Below are 18,477 nucleotides of genomic sequence, written 5' to 3' on the forward strand. Positions count from 1 at the left end.
TCTGCGCTAAGTAAAAGAGTTCAGCAAATAGTATAAGGAAAAAACACTGTTCTTCAACCAAATAAACAAGGGCTGTAAATTATCTCAAAATGCCCATTTCACTCCAATACATTACATTTTAGGTACATATTAGGTACCGTGGACCAGGGAAAACATATGGTATTTGTCTTTTGGGGACTGGCTTATTTCACTAAATATAATGGTTTCCAGTTGTATCCATTTTATTGCGAAAGACATGATTTTATTTTGTTCATAGCTGAGTGGTACTCCATAGTGTATATATACCATAATTTCTTTATCTACTCAACAGTTGACAGATATCTGGGTTGACTCCATATCTTAGCTATTGTGAATTGCACTGCAGTGAATTGAGGGTATGGATAACTCTTTAATATGCTGATTTCTTTTGGTTTGGATAAATCCCCAGGAGTGGGATGGCTAGTAAGATGTAAATTAAAAATATGTTATCTGGGGCCAGTGCTGTGACACAGCAGGTTAAGCCACTGCCTGCAGTGCCAGCATCCCATATGGGCACTGGTTCACATCCTGACTTCTCCACTTCCAAACCAGTTCCCTACTAAAGTACCTGGGAAAGCAGTGGAAGATGGCTCACATCTCTGGGCAAATAATGATTCAATTAAGGGCTCCCACGTGAGAGACCAGTTAGAGTTTCTGGCTCCTGGCATCAACCTGGCCCAGCTCTGGTATTTGTGGCCATTTGGGGAGTGAACCAATGGATGGAAGACCCCCCCTCCTCCCTCTCTCTCTCTTTCTCTCTCTCTCTCTGCCTCTCTGTCTCCCTGTCTCCCTGCCTCTCTGTCTCCCTGTCTCCCTGTCTCTCTGTCTCTCTCTCCTGTCTGTCTGGCCTCTACTCTCTCTGTAATTCTGCCTTTCAAATAAATATTTTAAAGATGTTATCTCAAGAAAATGAATCAAAGATCTAAATGTAAGGCTTGAAACTATGAAAAAAACTAGAATAAAACACAGGGAAAATACTTTCAGACATTGGTGTCAGCAAAGATTTTTAAGAACACCCCAAATTATGGGAAATAACAGCAAAAGTAGACAAATGTGATTACATTAAACTAAAAGAATCTGTACAGCAACAGAAACAATCAATAATGTAGGAGAATAAACTAAAAAATAGGACAACATATTTATCTAATAAGGTATTAGTTTAAAAAATATGTAAAGAACTCAAATAAGTCAATGGCCAAAACCCAAATAATCTAATTTTAAAATGGGTGAAGGATCTGAACAAACAATTCTCAGAAGAGGATACACAAATGACAAGTAAGTATATGAAAAATGCTGAACATCACTGGTCAGTTTGGATATGTTGTTTTCATTTTCTTCATTTCAAGGAATTTTTGATTTCCCTTTTGAATTCTTCTATGACCCACTGTTCTTTCAGGAGCTTGTTGTTCAGTCTCCAGGTGTTTGTATAATTTTTGGGGTTTCTTTTGTTAGTTTCCACCTTCATTGCATTGTGGTCAGAAAGGATACCTGATAATGACTTCAATTTCTTTGAATTTGTTGAGACTTGTTTTATGGCTGTGTATATGGTCTATCCCTGAGAATGTTTGCACTGATGAAAAGAATGTGTATTCTTCAGCTTTGGAATGAAATGTTCTGTAGATATTTGTTAGGGACACTTGATTTGTAGTATAGATTAGCTCTGTTGTATCTTTCTTCTACCCCAAGAAGCCTTTTATTTAAGGTATACAAACTTCATGTATTTCATAAATACAACTTTAGGAACATAGTGATTCTTCCCACTGAACTCACCCCCCAACCTGCACTTGCACCCTTCTTCCTCCTCCCTCTCCTATTCCCATTATTATTTTTTACTAAGATCTACTTTCAATTAATTTTATACACATAAGAATAACTATATACTAAGCAAAGAGTTCAACAAACATTATGGAAAAAACGTTGTTCTTCAACAGTTGAGAAAAGGACTGTTCAAAGTCATCACATCTCAAAGTGTCAATTTCACTTCTACAAATTACCTTTATGGTGCTCTGTTAGTTATCACAGATCAGGGAGAACATATGGCATTTGTCATTTTGGGACTGGCTTATTTCACTAAGTATGATGTTTTTCAATTTCATCCATCTTGTTGCAAATGACAGGATTTCATTTTTTGAACCACTGTGTTGTTCCATGTAGTACACATCTAATGATTTCTTTATCCAGTCTTCATTTGATAGACATTTGGATTGATTTTATATCTTAGCTATTGTGAATTGAGCTGCAATAAACATGGGGGTACAGATAACTCTTTCATATACTGATTTCATTTCCCTTGAGTAAATTCCCAGGAATGGGATGGCTGGGTCATGTGGTAGATCTATATTCAGATTTCTGAGGTATCTGTACAGTGTATTCCGCAGTGGCTGTACCAGTTTGCATTCCCACCAATGTTGGATTAGGGTACCTTTTTCCCACATCCTCACCAGCATTTGTTATTTGTTGATTTTTGTATGAGAGCCATTCTAACTGGGTTGAGGTGAAACCTCATTGTGGTTCTGATTTGCATTTCCCTGATGGCTAGTGATCCTGAACATTTTTTCATGTGTCTGTTGGCCAATAGGATTTCCTCTTTGAAAAATTTCTGCTTAATCCTTTGCCCATTTCTTAACTGGGTTGCTTTATTGTTGAATTTCTTGAGCTCTTTATGTATTATGGGTATTAATCCTTTTCAGTTGTATAGTTTGCAAATAATTTCTCCCATTCTGTTGATTGCCTCTTCACTTTGCTGAGTCTTCCTTTTGCAGTGCAAAAGCTTCTCAATTTGATGTAACCCCCTTTGTCAATTTTGACTTTGGTTGACTGTGCCTCTGGGGTATTTTCCAAGAACTCTTTGCCTATGTCAATGTCTTTCAGGGTTTCCCCAGTGTTCTCTAACAATTTGATGTTATTGGGTTGTAGACTTAGGCCTTTGATCCATTTTGAGTGGATTTTTGTATAAAGTATAAGGTAGGGGTCTTGCTTAATACTTCTGCTTCGTCATAGTAACTACTCTCCTAGCTAGTTACAGGATGCTGGTACTGGGTGGTCAAGTAGAGAGACATGTATCCCCATTTTTTTCCCTATAGGTTGGCAGGTACATTGTCTCCCACAGGACTCCAAGCTGGACTCATGCCAGGTTCTTCCCACAGCTTTATTGCCAGTAGCTTGGGCTGCGGCAGTCTGGTCTCACCTCACTCCAAAGCTGGTGGTGAGGCTCTCAGCTGCAGGGGTCCTGAGTTGTGCACATCCACACCCACACCCTCCATGTAGATCCACAGGGTCCCTCTAATTTGTGTGGAGTTTCCTCTGCAGTTTTCTCCCTAACCCTCCCCTGAGATTGCACTCTCTCTGCTTTTTTAAAACTATCTTCCCCTAGACTAGAGCAGTAATTTGCCTCCTTATTCTGCCATCTTGGAATCCTTCTGTTGTTTCTTGATTTTTTTCCTTGGGATGATTTGTCCACTAGTAAAAGTGGGGTGCTGAAGTCATCCATTAGTATTGATTGGAACTTATGTCTTCCTTTACATCCATAATATTTGTTTTATAAAACTGGGTGCCCTAGTATTGGGTGCATACATGTTTACTATAGTCACATCTTCTTGTTGAATTGATCCCTTAATCATTACATAATGAACATCTTTGTCTCTTAACAATTTATATCTAAATTCTATTTTGTCTGATATGAATATTAGCTACTCCTGCTCATTTTCAATTCCGTTTGCATGGAATATCTTTTTCTACTTTCCACATATACAGTTTGTATATATTATTATTGGTGAAGTATGTTTCATGTAGGCAGCATATAGATGATAGATGGGTCTCTTTTTTTAATCTATTCAGCTAGTCTGTATCTTTCAACTGGAGAACTTAGTCCATTTACATTCAAGGTTATTTTATAGTTCATAAATAGAATTCTGAGAATATAATTGATTTTTCCCTCCCTCTCTCTCACTCCCCCCTCCTTCTACTCTGTCTTCCCTGCCCTCCCCTCCCTTTCCCTTCCCCTCCCTCCCTCAATCCATCTCTCTCTCTCCTTTCCCTCCCTCCCTCCCCCCCCCTTTCTTTCTTTCTTTCTTGTCAGTGGCTTAATTCTCCATCAAATAAAGAGTAAAAGGTAAAAAGGTAAAAAGCAAAAAAGATTCTAATTTAGTGGGAATATAGGCAAGGACTATAACCAATAGTTAAATGGAAAGATGACCATTTCACCTAAACACAGTAAATTTTACACTTGATCTTAGCCAAAAGGCCAAGAAGCAATACATAGTAAATTTTAAAGTAATCACAGATCATTAAAATGATAGAGATGTAATATTCTTAACCATTCATTTGATAAAGATATAAAATAGGTTGGCAAAACTATATTTGCAACAATACTTATACAGGTCTTTGCTTTTTTATTATTATTTTCTTTTTAAGTTTTAGCTTCCACATAGAAGGGAGAACATCTGCTATTTGCCTTTCTGTGTCCAGCTTATTTCATACAACTTGATGGCCTCTAGTTGTTTCCATTTTGATACAAACAGTAGAATTCCATTCTTTTTTGTGTATATATACCACATTTTCTTTATCCATTCATTTGATGATAGTCACCTAGGTTGATTCCATATTTTAGCTATTGTGAATGGTGTTGCTATAAACATGTGGTTGCAGGTATCTCTTTCATATAATGTATGCATGTCTTCTGAGTATATACACCATGGGATTTCCAGATCGTATGGCAAGTCTATTTCTATTTCTTAAAGAAATCTCACACTGCTTTCCACAGTGGCTGGACTAGTTTGCATTCCAACTAACAGTGTGTAAGTGTTCCCCTTACTCTATATCGTCACCAGCATTTGTTACTTTCTGTTTTTTATTTTAGAATTTCTGACAAGAGTGAGGTGCTATCTCCTTGTGATTTTGATTTGCATTTCCCTAGTGGGTAGTGATGTTGAGCATTTTTTCATATATTTGTTGACTATTTCTATTTTTTCTTTTGAGAACTGTCTATTGAGGTCATTTACCATTTTTTAACTGATTCGGTTGGTTTTTAATGGTTGAATTTTTTATTTTTTATATAATAAGAACAAATTTCATGCATTGTAAATATATAGATTTAGGAACATATATTGAATTTTTAAGTTGCTGATATATTCTGGACATCAGTCCTTTTTTGGATAGGTACATGCTCCCCACGTAGGTTCTCTGTCCTTAATGTGTTTAACTATGAAAATTAAAAACAACACTACTAGTCGAACAATACCCTATACCTGGTTCGGTTGTGTGAGTGCAGCCTGTTGAAATCCTGGCTTAGTATATACTAAGTTGATCTTCAGTATATGAAGGTAATTGAAAATGAAACGTGATGAAGGGCGGGATGGGGGAGGGGAGGGCCTCGGGAGGGAGGGAGGTTGTGGGGGGAAGCCACAACAATACAAAAGTTGCACTTTTGTGAAAGTAATTGAAAATGAAACTCGATGAAGGGCAGGATGGGAGAGGGAATGGGAGAGGGGAGGGCCACAGGAGGGAGGGAGGTTGGGGGGGGGAAGCCACAACAATACAAAAGTTGCACTTTGTAAATTCACATTTATTAAATAAAAAAAACTATATAACAAACAAAAAGAAAGAAAAAGAAAAGAAAAAAAAGAACTTAATACTTTACCCTTTTAGTAATTTTTTATGTTCTACTTAAAACTATTGGTTGAACTCTGTAATTAATACACAATTACTCTTAGGTGTTTAATCAATGCTATAACTAGTACTCAAATAGTATTTTACACTTTGTTGTTTCTGTGTGGGTGCAAACTGTGGAAATCTTTACTTAATATATGCTAAACTGATCTTCTGTATATAAAGATAATTGAAAATTAATCTTGATGTGAATGGAAGGGGAGAGGGAGTGGGAGAGGGGAGCGTTGTGGGTGGGAGGGAAGTTATGGTGGGGGGAAGCTATTGTAATCCATAAGCTGTACTTTGGAAATTTATGTTCATTAAATAAAATAAAATAATAAAAAATAAAAAAAATTGAATGTGGAATTCATCTTAGGTGATAATATTACCTTAATAGGATTTTTAATGTTGGAGCCTAAAGAATGTACAGATTTTATAGATGATTTTAGTCATGTTGGGAGAATTGGCGCATTAATGTGAATTTCAGTTAGTCCCCAAATGAATGATGAGTCATTTAGAGAGACATCTCTCCAGTTCTCAAAGACAAAGACTGAACAAGTCTTTGTATAGAAGATGGATTGTTTTTCCAGTAGACCATGATGTTTTCGTTCCCTGTTCTTTCTTGTGATTGTTCACAAGGGTAGGTCTAAGACCTGAAGGAGAAAAACAGAGAAATGATAGGATTAGAAGTATAAAAAGTAAATATTTAAAAATTTTTATTTTTATTTGAGAGGTATTTACAGAGAGAGATGGAGACAAAGAGAGGTCCTCCATCCACTGATTCACTCCTCCAGTGGCCACAAACGCTGGAGCTGTGCCGATCTGAAGCCAGAAACTTTTTCTGGGTCTCCCACATGGGTGCAGGGGCCCATGCACTTGGGGCACCTTACACTGCTTTCCCAGGTTATAGCAGAGAGCTGGATCGGAAGTGGAGCAGCCAGGACACAAACTGGTGCCCTTTGATGGGAAAAATATCAACAAAGAATCACTGGCATGGAACCTAGGTTAGGAACTGCAAGCTGTGGAAAAGGAAACCCTATTGATTGTTTATACTAGATAGACCAAGAACTTCCTGGTGGATTCAAGATGCAACTGAAACACCAGACATTTCCTGGTGTTCTGAGGACTTGAATAAACATTATTTATTTTTTTAGGTGAGAATACAGAAGGTGAGATTTTGAAGAGACCTTTTATCCATATTTCAAGGACAATCCCTTTAGAAAGTGTGATGTAGACTGATAATTTGAGTGGCAAGAAATCTTCCTAAAGGAAAAACTGATGACTATCTTACAATGAATGTCACTCAATATTTTATGTTTCTGAAACAGATTCATGACATTGATCCCGTTGCCTTGACCTGCTGGACAGGGCATTTCCACCAAGTTTCCAGATCCTGATAGTCTGGAAGTCCAAAGAAGCCCACTGGATTCTCTTTTGTCTTATCCTATCCACAGGAACAGAGCATTAGCCAAAGCACGTTTCAGCACGGAGAGCAAGAGAGTCCAACAGACTGTTAACTAGAGATGCTCTGTGTGTGTATCTAACAGCTAGTTGTTGACTCGCCCTTGCACCCTCACTTCTTAATCTCACATTTCCACCATGAACTCCTGGACTGATCTGATAATCGTTCCGATGCCTCCGGGTTTCTCTGAATTACGTGCTGATTTCTTGGTGGACCAATGACATCCTTCCAGTAGACCATCACTAGTCCAGTGGTGAGGCAAAAAGCTGGAGACGTTCTGGCTAAAATGGACTGCTAATTCAAAGCTGTGCTTTCTTTATACAATGCTCATAATCATTTCTCATATTTTCACATCTCCATTTCTTCTTTTCCAACAAAAGAAAAGAAGACCATGAGAAGGGATAATCAGAGCAGTGTGTCTGAATTCCTGCTCCTGGGGCTCCCCATCCGGCCAGAGGACCAAGACATGTACTATGCCCTGTTCCTGGGTGTGTACCTGACTATGGTGCTGGGGAACCTGTTCATCATCCTACTCATCAGGCTGGACTCCCGCTCCACACCCCCATGTACTTCTTCCTCAGCCACTTGGCCTTCTCTGACATGTCCTTATCATCAGTCACTGTTCCTAAGATGCTCAAGAATATGCACACACACAGTCAATCCATCTCATGTTGGGTGCATCTCCCAGGAGTTTTTTTTCTTATTGTTTGGGGTCTCGACAGCTTCCTTCTCACCTCCATGGCCTACGACAGGTATGTGGCCATCTGTCACCCCCTGCACTACACCACCATCCTGAGTCTGAGTCTCTGTTTCCTGCTAGTAATTGTGTCTTGGGTCTTAGCCTTTGCTACTGCCCTCTTACACACCCACCTTCTAGCCCGGCTCTCTTTCTGCAGAGTCAACACTCTCCCTCATTTCTTCTGTGACCTCTCTGCCTTACTGAAGCTGTACAGCTCAGACACCAGTGTCAGTGAGCTGGTCATCCTCACTGTGGGAACTGTGGTCATTACTTTGCCATTCATATGCATTCTGGTGTCTTACGGCTACATTGGGGCCACCATCCTGAGAACGCCTTCCATCAAGGGGATCTGCAAAGCCTTTTCCACGTGTGGCTCTCACCTCTCTGTGGTTTCTCTGTACTATGGAGCAATTATTGGACTGTACTTTTTCTCCTCATCTAGTACCACTAGTGACAAGGATGTCATTGTGGCTGTGTTGTATAGTCTGGTCACACCCATGCTAAATGCTTTTATCTATAGTCTGAGGAATCAGGACATGAAAGGAGCTCTAGGTAATGTATTTAGCAGAGGGAGAAGATTCTCACCATGATGGGCCTTCTGTTCCACGTCCTCTGCCTGGACTTGTACAACCTCAGCCCCCTGCATGCACCCCCTCTGTGAACTGCAGTTTCTTAGCGAATGTCGATGCAGTACTCTTTCTTGAGCCTATGTTTCCTCCTGGACTTAGTTTAATTACGTTAGTGATGTTTAGAGCAACTCGGGAAAGGGTTTTACAAACATACCTGTGTAACTCTCCCGTTCTATTGTTATTACACTTTTCATTCAGCATGACTTGTCCTCCAAGAATTTTAAAGTTTTACATACACACAACTCTTAATTTCTTTGGATAGTTAAAACACTTTGATAAGCCATTCTTAAGACAAAAATATTTCTTCTTGTAGGTTCATAATTTTATTCTGTGTTTAATTCCACGAAACATTTGGAATTTTGTTAGTAGCCTTAATTAGAGATTTTTTTGTTTAAAATTTCCTATCCATTGCTCCACTGTTTTTTTTTAAATGTTCATAGTATGATAATAACTAGGCACAAAACTTTTTTCCTTCTCAAATTGAGTGGGATTAATCACAAATTGAAGTGAGATGGTTTTCTGTAGGAGGCTGGGGCAATGGTCCAGACAGAGTTGGTTCAGAGACTTGATTGGATCTCTTGAGGTCCTGCAAAGGTCAACTGGGTATACAGCATGGCAGTGAGAGTGGGCGTTAACGTGGCTTTCTGTGTGGTGATGCAATTACGGGTAATCAGTCCATTCTGCTAGCGGGGCTCAGCCTTCCAGGATGTGGGCTGAGGAGTGGCAAGAAGTCGAGGCAATCTGCACTGACTTCAGACAAGACTCCCACACAGCTAGATTTTACTTTAGCTGAAAAAATATCCAGCTACGTGAACAGTGCCCATGTGTCCACCTAAAATGGTACAGTTCTGTCTCTAGCTCTTGAGGGAATATCTCTGCTCAAGACACAGGTAGCTACCTTCTTTGCTGTATGCTGATCACTGTGACAGATGTTTCCATTTCCGTTATTTCACTTGTTCCTAGTAATCGGTATGAAGGAAGGAATTCAGATTGAGAGAGGGTTGGTAGCCAGTCCTGTGCCACTAAGCTAGCCATATGTAGTGGAAGTAGTGTTCAAGATATTGTATATATGCGTTCAAATCTCGAGACCTACCAACCACTTGAATATTTTTCAAACTTGAGCAATATTTTTACATTTTACTGAAATTAAACTTTAATATTAAAAATATGAAAATAGCATTCAAATAAAATGGCAAATAAAACATTTAACTGGATATGTCTTTATACTGTGTGTATGTGTATGTTAATGTGATATAGGATCATATTTTAAATAATAATTTTCAGGCTTACATAATAGAAAACTAACAATACTATTAAATTTCCTTCTGTTTCCTCCTCAATTTTATCATCTTTCCTCTTAAAAATCCTTAATATTCTCTTAATATTTAGTATTTCTATATTGATCCTTCAATTTTACCTATTCTAGAACTGCATATAAATAATAATACTACATTTATTCTGGGATCATTGCTTTTGCTGCCTAATATTGTCAATGTGAAAATCATAATATAGCATCCTACTGTGAGAATATAGCACACTTCTTCTGTTCTATGTTCAGCACCAGTTTGTTCCATCAGCATTGTGAACAATGAGCAATGCTGCTATGAACATTTTTACATGCATCCAGTGTATATATAAAAGAGACTTGTAAATTATATACACATAAGAATTACTGGATTGTAGGGCATGTGTATGTTCAACTTAACTATCACTGCTATTTTTCCCCCTAAAATCACTATACTAAGAAGCCAATGTGAAAAGGCTACATACTATCTGATCTTAACTATATGACATCCCAGAAAAGGCAAAACCATTGAGATAACAAAAAGATCAGTGATTCCTAAGGGTCTGAAGCAGAGGAAGAGGAGGGTTGAATAGATGAAGCAAGGGAGATGTTTTAGGACTGAGAAACTATTCTGATTGATGCTGTAACCATGGATACATGTCACTAAGCATTTGGCAAAACCAGGAAGAAACAAAGCTACATAGCACAGCATGGACTCCAATGTAAACTGTAGACTTTAGTTAATAACACCCTATCAATATTCATTCAACTATAATACATTCTATATACTTAAACTGCTCTAAAATAGCCCATAAATATAATAGAGTTATACTAATTTAAACCTTTGTCCCCAGAGGATGAAAATTCTTATCACCTGGTATTAACAGACTAATGTTTTGCAAGTCTGGTATATGGCAACTTTTGTTAGCTATTTGTGACAAAAATGGCTGGTTCTCCATTCAAATCTCATGACCTGTGGTGTTGACCCTGGGCAGCAGCTGCTATGTTCTCTTCCGGTCTAGGTGTGGCTAGGAGACGTGTCCTCCCTAATAGAGAGAGTGTGTGTGATTTCTCGGCTGGGAATTCAAAGAATCCCGTGGGTCTCATCTTAAATGTTCTGGAAACAGATTAGTTGTTGCCCTCAAAGGTAGTTGAGCCTGGTGCCTGAGTTACCACATAGTGAAAAGCCATTTACACGTTAGAAAACCAACCTGGGAATCAAAGCAACAGTGTCTTGGCTTTCCATGCCTGAGAAACTCTCATGGGCTTTTTACCCAGATCTGAATGCCTAAGGGCTGATTCTGAGGCCAGAGTGCTGTTTAGGGCATTTGCCATTCTATGAATCTGCTGTGTATCCTGCTTCCCATGTAGGATCATTCTCTACTTTTTAATTCTATCAATTATTATTTGCAGACATTGGTCTTATTTATGTAATCCCTTTGACACTTAATCCTATCTTTTTGATCAATTATTAACTTAAACTGATCACTTTAACAAGTAAGATGGCATTTAGTCCCTTGATGGGATTGAATTGGAATCCCCTGGCACATTTCTAGCTCTACCATTATGGGTAAGTCCGATTGAGCATGTGCCGAACTGTACATCTCCTTGCTCTCCTATTCCCACTCTTATATTTAACAGGGATCACTTTTCAGTTAAACACCTAAGAATAACTGTGTGTTAATTAAAGAGTTCAACCAATGGTATTAAGTAGAACAAAAAACACTAAAAGGAATAAAATAGTAAGTTGTTCCTTGACAATCAGGACAAGGGCTGATTAAGACATTGTTTCTCATAGTGTCCATTTCGCTTCAATAGGTTTCTTTTTAGGCACTCAGTTAGTTTTCACTGATCAGGGAGAACATATGATATTCGTCCCTGTGAGACTGGCTCATTTTACTCAGCATGATGTTTTCCAGATTCCTCCATTTTGTTGCAGATGACTGGATTTCATTTTTTTTTACTCTTGTATAGTATTCTTTTTTTTTAATTTTTAATTTTGACAGATAGACAGTGAGAGAGAGAGACTGAGAGAAAGTTCTTCCTTCCATTGGTTTACTCCCCAAACAGCTGCAACGTATGGTGCTGCGCCAATCCGAAGCCAGGAGCCAGGTGCTTCTTCCTGGTCTCCCATGCTGGTGCAGGTACCCAAACACTTGGGCCATCCTCCACTGCCTTCCCAGGCCACAGCAGAGAGCTGGACTAGAAGGGGAGCAGCCAGGACTAGAACCCGGTGCCCACATGGGATGCTGGCGCCGCAGGTGGAGGATTAACCAAGTGAGCCACAGCTCCAGCCCCTCTTGTATAGTATTCTGTAGAGTACATATCCCATAATTTCTTCATCCAGTCTTCTGTTGATGGGCATTTGTCGCTCCCCCTCTCCGTGGAGGAACGACACAGGACCCTGCGCTGTTCTTTTGTCTGCTCGGCCCTCCCCGGGTTTGCTGCTGGTTCTTCCCGGGTTGGCTACCGACCCTTCCACCTCCGTGGAAGGGCGGTTCCCTCTGCCACATTCCCCACTTCCGCGGGGGAGCGGCACACCACCGGCCGGCTCTCTCGGGGGCTGCACAGGTGTTCCTTCAGCTGGATGTTCCCCTTAGATGTTCCTGGTGCATGCCGTCTCTCTCCTCCTTTATAGTCCTCTTCCGCCAATCCCAACTCTGCTACCCACATGCCGAGTACGCTGCTCTCCTCCAATCAGGAGCAGGTCCCACAGTTTATTGGTTGAACTGGAGGCAGCTGTGTAGAAGCTGTTTCTCCCTTCTCAGCGCCATATTGTGGGAGAGCAGATGCATAGAATAAGTCTTAATTCCAGTAACTCAGTCCAGTCCGGGTTGCTCCCCACAGATCCCCCTTTCTTTTTATTTTTTTGGCATTGATACGCGCCTGTCTTCGGTGTCCCACGGCACACACTCTGCTCTGCTTGCTAGAGTTACCCACAGGTGCTTACAAGTCCTATCAATCAGGCAAACCGAATCCGGGTCCTCTCTTCGCCATGTTGTGAGGAGGTTTTTAGGCGCTGATGCGTGCCTGTGTTCGGTGCCCTGCAGCTCATGCTCTACTCTGCTAGAACTGCCTGCAGGTGCTTACAAGTCCTAACAATCAGGCAAACCGAATCCAAGCCTTCTCATTGCCGTATTGTGGGGAGACTTATTGGTGTTGATGACGTGCCTGTCTTCGGTGACCTGCAGCTCACACTCTGGTCGAGCTGCCTGCTGGTGCTTACCGCCTTACTAATCAGGCAGACCGAATCCAAGCCTTCTCATTGCGGTATTGTGGGGAGACTTATTGATGTTAATTCGTGCCTGTCTTTGGTGACCTGCGGCGCATAAACTGCTAGCCGCCCACAGGTGCTCACCACCTCCCTAATCAGGCAGACCGAATCCAAGCTCTCTCATTGCCATGTTGAGGGGAGGCCTTATTTTTCTCTATTTCCCTATCTCCGGGCATTCCTATTTCTCCTATTTTACTTCTATCTACCAGCATTCCTATTTCTCTCATTTTACTTCTAAACTTCTGTTTCTCTTATCCCTGCGGCTTCCCGGCGCCCGCCCCGAGGCTGCTTCTCAGCGGCTTCCCGGCTCTGAGCCGCTTCAGCCAGCTTCTCTCATCTGCACGGCTTCCTGGCTTCGCGCCCGCACCACGGCCTCGCACTAGCCCAGCATTCCCTATCTACTTGTGCCCCGCAAGCTCTCTCTGCGCGCGACAGCCTCCGTGAGTCACACAGCCTCAGCTCACGTTTCCGCCACTAGCATTCAATCTAAGTTCCCCGGGCTAACCTGGCAAATTCAACCTAGCTCACGCATCTGCGCCTTTCGGTCTGGCTTCCCGTCCTTTGCTCCGCGGGCTAATCTGACGGATTCCAACCTGGCGGCCCACGTCTCTGCCTCTGGTTCCAGATTTTCGCCTTTTGCCCCCTGGGCTGACTTAAAGAATTCCAAACTGGCTTACGTTTCCGCCTCGGCCTGTCCCCCACGGCTTCAATTTCCCTAACATTTTTCTCTACCCGGTATATTTCCCTAAGTTTTCTTCCAACAATATTCCTCCCTCATTTCTCCTGGCTTCTCCCCACAGTCCGTATCCAAATCTGTTTGTTCTAGCTTTCACTTTCGCTTTCGATCTTAGAGATTTCTCCCAGCTTCCCCCCGTAGTCCGTATCCGAGTCTATGCCTAGGCTTTCAATAGCTTCTTCCAGCACCTTTTTCGTCCGGCTTTTCCCTAGGCTGTTTGCTAGTCTCTATCTCTGATATTTTCCCATTTCTTCCCGTTTCTTCCCTCCTAAGTTTCCTATCCGAGTCACGGCACCATTATGTCGCTCCCCGTCTTCGTGGAGGAACGACACAGGACCCTGCGCTGTTCTTTTGTCTGCTCGGCCCTCCCCGGGTTTGCTGCTGGTTCTTCCCGGGTTGGCTACCGACCCTTCCACCTCCGTGGAAGGGAGGTTCCCCCTGCCACATTCCCCACTTCCGCGGGGGAGCGGCACACCGCCGGCCGGCTCTCTCGGGGGCTGCACAGGTGTTCCTTCAGCTGGATGTTCCCCTTAGATGTTCCTGGTGCATGCCGTCTCTCTCCTCCTTTATAGTCCTCTTCCACCAATCCCAACTCGGCTGCCCACACGCCAAGTACGCTGCTCTCCTCCAATCAGGAGCAGGTCCCACAGTTTATTGGTTGAACTGGAGGCAGCTGTGTAGAAGCTGTTTCTCCCTTCTCAGCGCCATATTGTGGGAGAGCAGATGCATAGAATAAGTCTTTTTTTTTTTTTTGAGCTAGTTCATTTTATTTATTTATTTATTTATTTTTATCTTTTATTTAATGAATATAAATTTCCAAAGTACGTCTCATGGGTTACAATGGCTTTCCCCCCCATACCGTCCCTCCCACCCACCACCCTCCCCTTTCCCACTCCCTCTCCCCTTCCATTCACATCAAGATTCATTTGCATAGAATAAGTCTTAATTCCAGTAACTCAGTCCAGTCCGGGTTGCTCCCCACAGGCATTCAGGTTTATTCCAGTTTTAGCTATTGTGAATTGGGCTGCAATAAACATTGAGGTGCAGACAGATCTTTTATTTGTCAATTTAATTTCCTTTGGGTAAATTCAAAGGAGTGGGATGGCTGGGTTGTATGGTAGGGCTATATCCAGGTTTCTGAGCGATCTCCAAACTGACTTCCATAGTGGCTTGACCAGTTTGCATTCACACCAACAGTGGGTTAGTGTTCCTTTTTCCCCACATCCTCGCCAGCATCTGTTGTTAATTGATTTCTCTATGTAAGCCACATCTCCACAAAAGTGGAAAATTCTTTGGAAATGGGGGTGTGAAAGGCCAAACACAATTTTATAACAATTTTAGAGTTTGGGTGAAAACCACTCCTGATGGCTTCCATTTAATTAATATGAGTCTAAGCAACATAGCACCCTCAAACAATTTTCTAATCTTGTTGTCCAAGAAAAGAGCAAATGAAGTTCTATAAAATCTACCCTGGAGCAGGCATTTGGTCTAGTGATTAAGACATTGGTTGAGACACCTGCATTCCATATGAAGGTGCCTGGATTTGAGTGCAAGCTCTGTTCCTGATTCTAACTTCCTGTAAATGTGCACTCTTGGAGGCAGCAGGCGATGGCTTGGTAGTTGAGTCCCTGCCACCCATGTAGACCACCTAGATTTAGCATCTGGCTCCTGGCTTTGGCATAGCCCAGACACACCTATTGGACCACAGGGGGAGTGAGCCAGTAGGTGGAAGCTCTGTCTCTCAAGTAAATAAATTATTTTTTATAATCTGACTTTATATACCTCGGAACAGGTGTAAGATATCAGAAAGGCATTTCAGAGTGACAGTTGTAGAAGGAAGACAAGTAAGCTATATTTTCAATAATTTGTATTTATGTTATTAAGAAAACAGGATCATGTGGCTGCTCTAATGAAAGCTAAGTATCATTTGGGAGGATGGGTTTTCTTTCTCAAGAGTTTTCTTAAAGCCCCTTTCATGTCTTTATTTCTCAGGCTATAAATGAAGGGGTTCAACATGGGCGTGACCACTGTGTATATCACAGAAGCAATTATGTTGTTGTCATTGGCGTTGCTGGATGAGGGAAGAAAGTAGAGACCAATAATTGTGCCATAATAGAGAGTCACCACTGAGAGGTGGGATCCACAGGTGGACAAGGCTTTACAGACGCCCTGGGTGGCGGGAACCCGGAGGATGGCGATCCCAATACGCACATAAGAAGCCAGAATGCATAGGAACGGAAGTATAATGGCCATCAACCCTGCAGTGAAGATCACCAGCTGGTTGAGGGAGGTGTCTGAGCAAGACAACTTGAGCAGCACACCAAGGTCACAGAAAAAGTGGGGGATAATGTGGTGAACGCAGAAGGAAAGCCGGGCCAGAAGGAGGGTATGCAGAAGAGCGCATGCGTAAGCAATGACCCAGGCCCCAGCGACGAGCGTGATACAAAGGCTCTGACTCATGATGGTTGCATAATGCAGAGGGTGACAGATGGCCACATATCTGTCATAGGCCATTGAAGTGATAAGGAAACTATCTAAGTCAGCAAAGAATATGAAAAAATATGTCTGTGAAATGCAGCCCTTATAGGGGATGGCAAGGTGTTGGGTGTGCATGCTCAGCAGCATCTTTGGCACAGTGACCGACGAGAAGGCAATGTCAGTGAAGGCCAAGTGGCTGAGGAGGAAGTACATGGGGGTGTGGAGGCGGGAGTCCAGCCTGATGAGCAGGATGATGAGCAGGTTCCCCAGCACTGTGGTCAGGTACACACCCAGGAACAGGGCAAAGATCACTCCCCGCTGCTCTGGCCGGATGGGGAGCCCCAGGAGGAGGAATTCGAATCCATTGCTCTGGTTCTCAGGCCTCATACTCGTGTATCAGATGAAGGCGGCTGTGCTGGAAGTTGAAGGAGAAATGTAGACTGTTTCAGGATGAGAAATGATGATTGTGTACAGGATAATAGAGAGATGCTTTAGACTATGGTGGTGTATTTATCCATATTTTCTCACATATTTCACTGCAAATGTGATAGGAAAAAAAAATGCAGGTCTAGGATATGCAGCCACTTTCTTTCTCAATCTGGTCCAAGTTTCTGTAAATGATAATATTAACAGTTAATGTTTACTAAATCTTTCCTTGAACATTGTTCTAATGGCTTATTGTAGTAGCTGATTCATTAGTCTTAAATATCTGAACTAGGTAGGTACTGTACCAACTCTACTCTGAAGACAGGATAACTGAAGCAGTCTTACAGTGGAACACATAGGAGGCACCTCAGTGTTTTGACTCCAGAATTTGTTCTGTGGAAGCCAAGAGATTATTTATTAATTTTTCTGACACATAAGGGGTATATGTGTTTAGGGGGTATCATGTGATGTTTTAAATATACATACATATATATATATACATACATGTAATGTCCAAAAAGGGTAAATACATCTAAGCAATCATTTAGCATTTCTTTATGGTAAAAACATTTTTTCTAGTTTTTCTTTAAAAGAAAAAATATATAGTACATAGCCATTATCTGTAGTTACCCTTTGTGCAGTAGAATACTGGAACTTCTTACTTGCATCTAACTATATCTAGCCACAAAATGTAATCCACTTACTACTTGTTGTATTTTTTTATTTAATGGAGAGTTAACCTTGTGATTATAAAGTAAATGAAAAAATGTCATTGAAAAAATTAAAAGAAAAATAAGAATAGGAGGAGGAGGGAAGATGGGGATCCATAAAAGAAAGAAAAATAAGTGTGGGCAACAGTCCCATATCCAAGGGTTACAATGAATTTATTTGCAAGTATCAGGATTCTGTGAACTCACAAAATTAGAATGTGTAGTCATGTATATAAGACCTGCTGCATTCAATCACTTCTAAATTCAAATTAACGCAGGTAGAAGCAGAATATGGAAGGTATTGATGTTAACTATGTCCTTTTCATTCTCTAAATTAAACAAAACTTCTATAGGGAATTTTTAGAGACTCATTTCCTTTGTCATATCTCCAAATTACATGATCAACAAAGAAAAAAGAAAACCTTTCCTCATCCCTCACTCCTTGACTCTGTCCAGTGTCTGGAAACCACCATTCTACTGTCAACGTTGATGAGCTCACCTTGTTTAGATTCCACATATGAATAAGATCATGCAGTTCCTGTCTTTCTGTGCTTGGCTTGTTTCACTCAACTTAATGACCTTCAGTTCAATCCATATTGTTGCAAATGGCAAAACCTGGTCATTTTTTATTGCTGAATAGTACTCATTATATGTATGAACCACATTTCCTTTATCCATTCATCAATTATGGCATAAATCTCATTCCCCTTCAAAATCTTGTGTTAATGACCTGTTTAATTCTGTATCCCCTGCTGAGCTACATATTTCATGATTATTTCTAATTATTCATTGGCTATAGATCCAGGATCTGTTATAGACAATTAACGTATGCACAATATAAATTTGTTGATCAAATAATAAATGTCACATTCAAGGAAATCTAATATGACAACTTCATTAAAAAACTTACATTAAGCCTAGTTCAAGAATCTGAAGTCATCCTAACAATACCGATTGTCACACGGTAACACAAAGAACTACAATCTGAAAACCCAAAGTAATTTTAACAGGAATTCTAATCTTCACAGTGACACTATAATAGTTTATGAAATATCTATTTCTTAACTCAATATG

The 18,477-nt window shown here is 41.0% G+C and overlaps 2 protein-coding genes and 1 pseudogene across 6 annotated transcripts in view; 2 read left to right on the top strand and 1 right to left on the bottom strand.

Moving 5' to 3' along the window:
* The window catches only part of LOC100357943 (olfactory receptor 1Q1), a 227,287-nt gene that overhangs the window by 95,407 nt on the left and 113,403 nt on the right, over positions 1 to 18,477 (top strand). The gene's annotated exons all lie outside the window — the stretch shown is intronic.
* LOC100346150 (olfactory receptor 1J21-like) lies at positions 6,451 to 9,585 on the top strand (annotated as a pseudogene).
* LOC100345888 (olfactory receptor 1J1) lies at positions 14,704 to 17,142 on the bottom strand. Its single transcript, XM_017350039.3, has one exon. The coding sequence runs from the start codon at positions 16,652 to 16,654 to the stop codon at positions 15,713 to 15,715; it is 942 nt and encodes a 313-aa protein (XP_017205528.1). The 5' UTR covers positions 16,655 to 17,142; the 3' UTR covers positions 14,704 to 15,712.

This window comes from Oryctolagus cuniculus, chromosome 1 (assembly GCF_964237555.1).
Source record: "Oryctolagus cuniculus chromosome 1, mOryCun1.1, whole genome shotgun sequence".
Taxonomy (NCBI): Eukaryota; Metazoa; Chordata; class Mammalia; order Lagomorpha; family Leporidae; genus Oryctolagus; species Oryctolagus cuniculus.

What these genes read in the sequence shown, in the direction of transcription:
- LOC100345888 (XM_017350039.3), bottom strand. Translation starts at nt 16,654, where the DNA reads ATGAGGCCTGAGAACCAGAGCAATGGATTCGAATTCCTCCTCCTGGGG.